Source organism: Hydractinia symbiolongicarpus, chromosome 4, assembly GCF_029227915.1.
Source record: "Hydractinia symbiolongicarpus strain clone_291-10 chromosome 4, HSymV2.1, whole genome shotgun sequence".
Classification (NCBI taxonomy): domain Eukaryota; kingdom Metazoa; phylum Cnidaria; class Hydrozoa; order Anthoathecata; family Hydractiniidae; genus Hydractinia; species Hydractinia symbiolongicarpus.
Genome location: NC_079878.1, coordinates 18,912,608 through 18,922,281, shown reverse-complemented (window position 1 = coordinate 18,922,281; position 9,674 = coordinate 18,912,608). Strand labels below are relative to the sequence as shown.

Genomic DNA, 9,674 nt, shown 5'->3' with positions numbered 1-9,674 from the left:
CATTTTCCCGCTTCTCAGTGAATGTTTATTCTTTTATCGATTGGTTTACATTACGTAGGTATAAATCAATGATCTCACTGAATTAAACATAATCGATCGAGGCAAAAATTAGATACAATCCTACTTTTGAACTCGATAGAATTCGACCGGTGTAACCGTAAATAATTACTCCCCGAAAAAAATACGGAAAATCCCCGCGGCCCTGCAGTTTATTTCGGATCCACGGCAGACCCCGTTTTTACCGGCCTTGTTTTCATCGCTTACGCGTAATAGACCAATCACAGGGCTCCATTTTCACTAATGACCAATCCAAGTGCTTCGCGGCCTCAGCATGCCGACGGAGGAAACATGCTACCCCTACAAATGTCATTTTGGTTTGGAAGTGATATGTCTCCTTTTGATCCTTTTTTTCTGAGTACTTTGTATCCTATAGGATTATTTAGTTTCTGTGTATTTTCACATGTTAAGGTAAGTATAACATGACGTTTTCTAGCCATGTACAAATCTTAAACAAAACAATTTTAAGTGTTTAGCTAGCTAAAAACGTAGATTTTGAGGCAGCTAGCTATAGCTATCTTTATTTTTATTCCTATTCTTTTAAAGTTTTTTTCGATTTGGTATATTGTTATTTATTTTTATGTTGAAGTTCGGTCTACCCAGCTGGCTCCTTTTAGCTACCTCCTTTTAGCTAATTCTTATTCTTATGCTAAATGCAATTAACGAGGGTGCCGATAAGCCGCATACGCCGTAAAAAGTGCGGGCGTTTTCGGGCGAGTTCGGCGTTTTGAAAAAAATTCAAATATTCGCCCGAAAAAACCCGCATAGACCCGAACAATGCCCGAAAGAAAAAAAAAACAGACACTAATATATGATTCAAAAAACTATAAAAATTAAAATAAACTTACTATTTCGTAGCGAAGTTCTTAGAAGAACTGTTTTTGATGGTTTTTGAACAAGTTTACTTTATAAATAACTTATATATAAACTTTATTAACTCCTTTCTCATCAAGCGCCTTCTTCCCAACCATCCTCCGCATGGTTTGTTACAAGGAATTGCATTTCGGGAATGTTCCGGGCGAGTTCGGGAAAATGCGGGCGGTTTCGGGGGACAAACGCCAAATTTATTTGAAAAGTCGCCCGAACTCGCCCGTATATATGCGGGCGTTTGCGGCTTATCGGCACCCTCTTGGCCTAGTATTATCGAGGGTATACTTTTTGCACATAGGGTTAGTGTGCACTATTCGACAAAGTACTCGCCGTTTTTTCTAATGTAATGTTTTATCTTGACATAATTGTTTTGTTTTTAGACAATGTTCCATCCACAAGCAGAGACAATAATTCTTACAAGACTTTCTTATCCTTGTTTGATGATGAAGAAGAAGATGAATGTGAGAATGGAGCGATGCACCAAGCAATCGTTAATAGTTTGAAACACTGTTTACCAGAGGAAAGTGCTTCAGTGATATTATCAAAATATATTTCAGATAATTTTAATAAAAATATGAACATCCTGTAACTGTGACTGTAAATTGTCAATCTGTTTACAAGTCGACCCTGTGTGCTATACAACGGGATACTTTCTCCTTTGTTAAGCCTATGGACATACATTTTTCAGGAGAACTTGGAGTAGATGAGGAAGGACCTCGAAGGGAATTTTTACGTCTTCTGATGACAGAAATAGCTCAGAGTCAATTATTTATGAGAGATTGGTTTGCACATGATATTACATGTCTTCAGAATAAGCGATATGAATTAGCTGGAAAACTGACTGCATGGAGCATTTTACAGGGCGGTCCTGGTCTAAATATATTATCTGTTGATTTATATTACCTAATGGCAGGATGTACATACGACAAGTACAATATCATACAACTCATTGAGCCGACCACACAGCACATACTTATGAGTTTATACACTTGTGATTCTGAGCAACAGTTTTGTAGTTTCAAAGGACAATGGAGTGATCATATATCCAAATATCAGGCCCTTAATTGAGAATACTCAATGATTTGTTTACCCCATAATTCTCCGTTTTCAAGATCAACATTAAATTTTAAAATCTTTTAGCCTAATGGCGGAAATCTTCAAGCCCCTGGGCTTCTTGTTTATTTATTAAGATAGGGGAGTAAACATTTCCTGCGGGGAGTAATAATTTTCTGGTAAATAGATACTCCCGGGAGTAACAATATCCCGGGAAATAAGTACTGGGGAGTACTTATTTTCTAGTAAATTATTACTGGGGAGTAAACTTTTAGGGGAGTATGTTTTTACGGTGACACCGGCAAGTCGATGTCGATCGACGAATATTATGCAATGTTCTATTTTTTTAGTAACATAGATGCGATCGACGTCGATCGATTTGACCACATTCGTTTGAGTGGAAACCCACCTTTAGTCTGTAGAGCTTGCTACACAGTAAGTGTAGTAGTATTCTAATTTTAATTGTAAATACCTTTAGAATGGGAAATATTTCCACTTCTTCCCCAGTTCCTCTTTGAGGAAATGTATAAATAACGACATTTAAATACATGGAATCACAGTCCCGTTATTTACTTGCGCACGCATCTAAGTGATTACATAAAGCCCGATGCGCGCGCAGAAAACAAACTAAGCAGAAAAGTTATCTCCATTTCTGCGCGCAGGAAAAACACGGCATTATGATTGAGTGTATTATTTAAATCTATATTATTTTCTGAAGATACAAAACTACAGTTATACTAGAAAATATTACGTAATGAATATTCTAATATTGTTATTCAGAGTATCAAATAATCATTCTTTCCGGATTCTTGAATAAAACGGCATATTGAAATGCAATATAAAAGTTAAAGAAAAAAAATGAACAACGATGTTGCTCCACATACAAGAGTAACCAAATAAGCTCGATTATAAAAATTAACATGGCAGTATCTATGTTTCCTATTTCCCACCCTCCACCACCTCTGCTCCACCTCCATTTATTATTTTCTATTACATTTTTAATGGCCACTCTTTCGTTTATTACCACTCCTGAATTATTCGCTGCTCTAAAGTAATATTTAGGAAAAACATACAAAGATCAAGTCAGGTCCATTATGTTAAAAAAAGATTTTAGCAATATATAATTTTAGCATATCGCATTTACTCGAACAAGCACCTCTTTATTTTCAAAAAACCGCTCAAGCCATAACACGTTGCTCGGTACCTATTTAGGATTTCTTTAATAAACTATAGTGTGTAGGTTTATTTCTGTTTTGTTGAGGTGCAATTCTCATTAAAGTCCCAAAATTAAACAAATTCCCCAGGCGCTAATAGAAATACGGTGTAGCCATGCTACAGAAATGTCGGAAATGTGCATTAGGCATACAGCATTTAAAAAATTTTTTAAAGCACTAAGATTTGTTAGATAATAGATCAATCATAAGTTGTAAATAAATCAACTGATTAAATGTTAAAACAACAATTTTCAAGTCCTTTCTTCACGTGTGACTTCATTATCCGCTTTGCTATGACACGTTCCGTAAAATAAATAAATACCCGTTCCTAGAACCATCCAAACTCCAAATCGAATCCAAGTTATTTTGGACAGTTTCAACATCAAAAATGTGTTTGCATATATAGCTAGTATGGGTAAGGCGGGTACACACGGCGCCATAAATCCAAATCTTTTACTTGACTGTGGCATAGTGTAAATTAAGCCTATAGATATTATCATAAGAAGTCCAAAAAAAATCAACAGAAGTATAGCCCACATTTCTTTAGCATAGATTTGATCAAATGCGTATAGCAACGTACTATTAAATCCAAAAAACCACAGAAACAATGTCAGACAAGCACACGTCACAATACGACCAGTCACTTCTGTCGGCTCACGTTTATCGTGTTTTTCTCGATCTAATCTCGACGGCTTGTTTTCTTCCTCACTTTTATCATCACAAGCAGTTTCAGGGAGTTTTTTAGGTGAATAGATTGTCTCTAACCTCGGCGGAGTCTTTAAGTGGCTCTCATTAAAAAGTGTCTCTTCTTCCGTGGTTTCTTCCGAGCGTTTAGGAACATTCACAGTACTAGAAGTACGTTCTAAACTCTCCTCATCGGCTAGTTCTTCAGTCTCGCTGCCACTTTGCGCCTCAATGAGAGGCTGCATCTGGTGATCGTCACGAAAATATTCGTCCGGTTGGTATCGTAGAATGAGAACACACAATGAAACCAAAGTATATGCCAAAAGTGTCCCAATTGACATCATTTCAACAAGCTCGGCCAGATCAAATAGCAAGGCAAACACAGCAGTTAAAATACCAGGATATATAGTGGCGTTGACTGGTACTAACGTTCTCGAACTCATTTGCTTAAACATCGAAAATAAAAGTCCGTCCTGCGCCATAGCAAAAATTATGCGAGGTAAAGGGAATAAATTTCCCAGCAAACTCGAACTTAAACCACATATTGCACCAATTGAAATTACATAGCGTGCCCATGACAATCCTCTTTGCGCAAAGGCTGCTGGTATTGGAGAGAGTTTATCTAATTGGTCGAATGGCATGATCAGTGTAATAACAGCAGAAACGCCGAAATAACATAAAAATATAATCACCAAAGACGCTATTATAGCTATCGGAATTGATTTTGATGGATTTTTTGCTTCTTCACCGGTTGTTGCAATGATATCAAACCCAACAAAAGCATAAAAGCAAGTGGCTGCACCGGATAACACACCGGACGCTCCGTAGGGAAAGAAACCAGCACCACTTGTCCAATTATTGATGTCGACATAAAATAATCCGGTGACTATTATAAATATAATTACAACAATGTTAAAGATATTGAATGCAACCGTAAAATGAGCAGATTCTCTAACACCGAAAGCTAACACAATTGTAACTATGATTGTAACAATAAATGACAAAATATCTGGGTAGCCTCCTAAATATTCAGTATTAAATGTTCCTATGTTTTCTAGTGTCCAGTTTTTTATCTGGTAACCTATAACATAATCAAACGATCCGGACAATGCGGCAGCATCAGCTGCTGTGCCAATCATGTACTCAAGAATTAAATTCCAACCAATAAAAAAAGCCCATATTTCGCCGACTGTGACATAACTGTAGGTATAAGCACTTCCAGTAGTTTGCGGAACACGTGCTCCAAATTCAGCATAGCATAGACCAGATAAAATTGATGTCACTGCAGCTATGGTAAAGGATATCACCACAGCCGGTCCCGCCATGTTGGCTGCTACTTGACCGGTTACAACATACGTTCCGGCGCCTAAGGTCGCACCAATTCCCAAATGAATCAACTGATGAGTACTCAGACATTTTGAAAAACCTTGTTGTACTGCCGACCTTCGCAAAATCTTTTTTCGTCTGAAGACAATCCCAAACCAAGTATTAGTTAGATCACTGAGCCCCATGACCAGCACGTTACCCAGTTCGTTCGTTTTAGTTCTCTTTTAAACCTAAAATATAAATTTAATTTTAAGTTATTAGACACTTAGTCTTTTGTAATAGACAATAGATATTTTCCGCATACATGTTGTTGTTTATTGCAAAATTAAACTATCACAAGCAGTTTCAAAACTAAATAGAGAGGAGTATGAGAGAACATTACTGTTGAAGGAGATTAAGCATGAGAGAACATTACTATTGAAGGAGGGGAAGTTTAGTCAAATGTGAAGTTTTGTGGTTAAGAAATTTCAAGTGCAGTTTTCTTCTAACTAATGAAACTAATAAAAGTCTAAAGGTCGGGGCAAACCATGTTGGATGAAATGTTGGATGACGATTTTAGATTTGTGGGAACTTCTTTCATCCAACATTTGAACGTTTGACAGTTTGATCGTTCATTCATTCTTTAAAAACAAAATGGCGGATGACAAGAGGTCTGTAGTGCTTGTTGTGTTACTGAATGAGCTTCTTGATTCAGATGACGAAAAGTCAACATGTGATAAAACAAGAAAGTCTATAAAGAGGAGAGGGTAAAATAGATATTTTAATAATATCATAAAGGAATTAAAAATCGAAGACAGACTTGGATTCAGGGAAATCTGGAGATTTTGAGTTCATACTTAATGAGATTTCCTATTTGATTTCACCTGGTCAAATGAGTAACTGTGTTTTGTCCTGCTCTGCCTGTAATTGACGCATTCGAATTTTAAATATTCCATTGACAAATTCAAATGTTTCTGAACGATGTTTCGAATCTTTACCGTTCAATTCACAGAATTTGTAGATGTTGGACATAACATACCACCCAAACCAATCCAACATGAAAAATGACGCGTTTCAATCAGAGACTTTCTTTAAACTTGCCTAAATTGTTGGATGAAATGTTTGACAGCAATCAAACTTCATCCAACATCATCCAACACAATTTTTTCTTCTTTCTTGAAATTTTTAAAATAATTAAAATGTGCAAACACAACATTTCATCCAACATTACAAAAAACGAATGTTGGATGAAATGTTGGACTGGTTTGCGTCGGCCTTAAGTATTCTTAAGAAAATCGTGAATTGAATCGAAGCACGCTATTTAAAATTTACCTCTCACTTGAAAACAACTTTGTCCCAATGCACTTATATCATATAACATTTATTTATAAAATCTCTTTTTGCCTCATTTGCAATTACCGGGAAAAGGTGCAATCTTGGCCATGAAAAAGGCATGCAAACCCCTTCTACATCGAATTTTCCTTGAGAGACAACATCATCTATATAACATTAGGAGTTAATAAAAACTTAAAAAAATAAATTAAAATATGACATTCATCTCGTCTTTGCTTTTCTTTTCTTAAGACGTTCAATTTATCTAAAAAAAAGTAGCCTCAGGGGGAACGAAAAATGGGTCGAGTTAACGAATGTTCTAGTTATCCGAGGTTCGAGTTAACCGGAGTTTTTGTAAGAAAATATTAACAAAAGTTCAAAGGACTCCAAAAAATGGTAATGAAAGTTCGAGTTATTCGGTGTTCGAGTTACCAGGAGCTAACTGTATTAGAATAATAAAACAAAAAGGCTGGTAATGGGGAAAATAAGAACAAATTAAGAACAAAGACAAGGCTGAAATTTTAGTTTTTCCCCCAAAAAACACAACGCGTAAATAGATTGTTGTCTACAAATAATATGGCAAGATTTTACAAAGCAAATAGTTGTTATGTATAGTATAAAAAAATCTCAAATTAGAAGACCAAAATAAGAAGAATTTCTGGCTTGTGTGCACTTGAACAGGCTAGCTAAAAGAATAAGGTGGAATTTCGCCTTAAACCAAACTATTTCCTGTTTCTTATTACAAAAAAGTGTATTCCAATTTAGAAGTAGAGTTCTTTATCTTGTGTTGGTTAAACAGATACCCTTAAGTAATATGGTGACTTAGCATGCTTTAAAATAATATTTTTTCCGTAACATATAAAATTTCATCCAACTAAAATTTTATCATCAAAGTAAAGACCCGTGAACTCTTGGAATCATACAAAATTCATGCAAAAAGAGGATCAAATTTAAAAAGGGAAAAAAAATCATAAAAAATAAAAAACAAACAAACAACTTATCGTGTACGTTACCACATATAATTGCCACAGACTGTTGCTACCACGACGTCGAAAGTTCACCGCATCGAGTATAATGAACGGTAATTACGCACATCTTGGTGTCAAAAAACTTTCAATAGGAATTATAATTTCTCATTACAATTCAAACTTCAAATTGAATTAACAGCTGAACTAACAGTTATGAAGATTCGATACTGCGCCATCATACAACAGTTTTTTCCTTATTTTTCAGGATCCCGTAGATCTATTACTACTGGTTCAAAACATGTATGTACACACGTATCTTTACTGTTAGTTAGTGGAATAAAATACGGTATTTAAAAAATTGAGCCGAACATTTTTTTGGTTTGGAAATTGTACGCTGAAAGTTTAAATTGAAGTTCGCCAGAGGGACGGCGCGATATTTACTATAACATTACATTTACTTGAAGAAAAAGCAGTCAAATAGGAGAAATTCCTTGAATTGTTCAAATAACAAAGAATGCAACCCACATCACTTGCGCTATCCATAGAGATACTAAAAGGAGTGCATATAGAAGTATATATTTTTACTACATCCATGGACTACGACTTATGTTTGATGGGACATTTTCCTGTAAAGGGCCCCGCTTCATTGTTTAATTAGTTTTATTCCTATTTAAAATCCAGCAACATGAATATATTCCCATTTTAAATCCCTATCATCCAAAATTATATCAAGGATTTTATAATTTAAGAGCCTGAAGGAATCTGATCGGTAAACGTTTTCTATTCAGGAGATAAGTTTCCATTCAGGAGACATCGACATAAGCCAAAGGAATGTTCTTGTACTTTTCTCAAATATTCTGTTTATTTCAAATGTTTTAAACCGTTTATTAGGGTTTAACATTGTTTTTTGGATGCTATCGTTTCAGGTTAAACTCCGATCAAAAACAACAACAGCCATCTAACATCCTGTTTCGTAACCTTTCCTATTATCGAGTAGATGAGATAAGAAAATACATATTAGACAACCCCACTGAGATCTTGTTGATACAAAAAGTCCAGTTGTGAATTTGTGCTTTCAATACACTACCGCTACTATGAGACACACAAACCGGTATAGAAAAATGTAATCATCACCATAGTAACAGATTCACGTGTACACCAAATAAAGGCTCAGATACACTAAGATTTTTGTAATCATTGTTGATGCACATTGTTTTTGAGCAGTTATTAAGCATGCTCACCAATGATCATTAAAAATGAAAAGACGAACACCTTAAAAGGAATGATTAATAAACAATGAATTTAAAAACAAAAGTGTATATGGGCCTTAATAATGAAACGTGAACACATGATAGATAAGACATGTTTGAAAGATACGACGTGAAAATGTCGTTGATAAAAAAAAAATAACTACCGTATTGCTCTGAATATCTCTAACACTGATCGTTTAAATGAATAATTGGAATTGATTTTGCCACAAAGTCTATATACACACCGCTAACTGCATCGCCACCTTTCCCAATTCTGTATAACAATAATACCACTAATGTATCTTTTCTAACATTTCACGTTTGTTTTTATTTTTTACAACCGCTTAGCATGCTCAACTCTATCAATTCGCTTTAACGACCTGTTTCGGAGGATTGGGGCGAGTGCACAATGCATATATTAGCGATTTAAAATTTGTACATCTTGTTCTGCATATTTTACCACAAACCCTTTGTTGCTTAGGAACAAAATTCCTTTCAAAATGTCGGTTGTCTGTTTTGAAACAGTTGTTTTGATGATTTTTTGCACATCATTGATCTTAACTGAGTAAGAACAGTTCGTTAGGTTCCCACGCGCATGCGTATAGCCATCTGTAACACTGAAAAATTACAAATAAACCCATGAAGTTTTTTTTCGGCAGTCATTAAGCTACGATTCTTAACATTATGCTAGCCTAGTAGCTACCTAAAACTTTCTCCTAGGAAATCAAAATAAAGTCTCTCTCATACGAAAGTTTAGACAGGGCTTAGACAGCATTAAGTAACGACTAAATAAGGGTGCAGAAAAGTCCATTGCAATCCCGTGTTTTTGTCGGGAACTCTGAGCTAAATCTCGACCTCATAGATCTCTGGGGAAAAGAACTGTTAAATATCAAAGATCTTTGAGGACTCCCAAAGATCTTTGAGGACTCCCAAAGATTAAA

The 9,674-nt window shown here is 35.4% G+C and overlaps 1 protein-coding gene across 1 annotated transcript; it reads right to left on the bottom strand.

Moving 5' to 3' along the window:
• Positions 1 to 2,234: 2,234 nt before the first annotated feature.
• Positions 2,235 to 9,520, bottom strand: LOC130641641 (cationic amino acid transporter 2-like). Its single transcript, XM_057448521.1, has 2 exons — positions 8,898 to 9,520; positions 2,235 to 5,434 (listed from the first exon to the last, which is right to left on the bottom strand). Exon 2 carries the CDS (start codon positions 5,387 to 5,389, stop codon positions 3,446 to 3,448), a length of 1,944 nt encoding a protein of 647 aa, XP_057304504.1. The 5' UTR covers positions 5,390 to 5,434; positions 8,898 to 9,520; the 3' UTR covers positions 2,235 to 3,445.
• Between the last annotated feature and the right edge of the window lie 154 nt (positions 9,521 to 9,674).

Excerpts from the sequence above, each read along its gene's own strand:
- LOC130641641 (XM_057448521.1), bottom strand. The coding sequence starts at position 5,389 with ATGGGGCTCAGTGATCTAACTAATACTTGGTTTGGGATTGTCTTCAGA.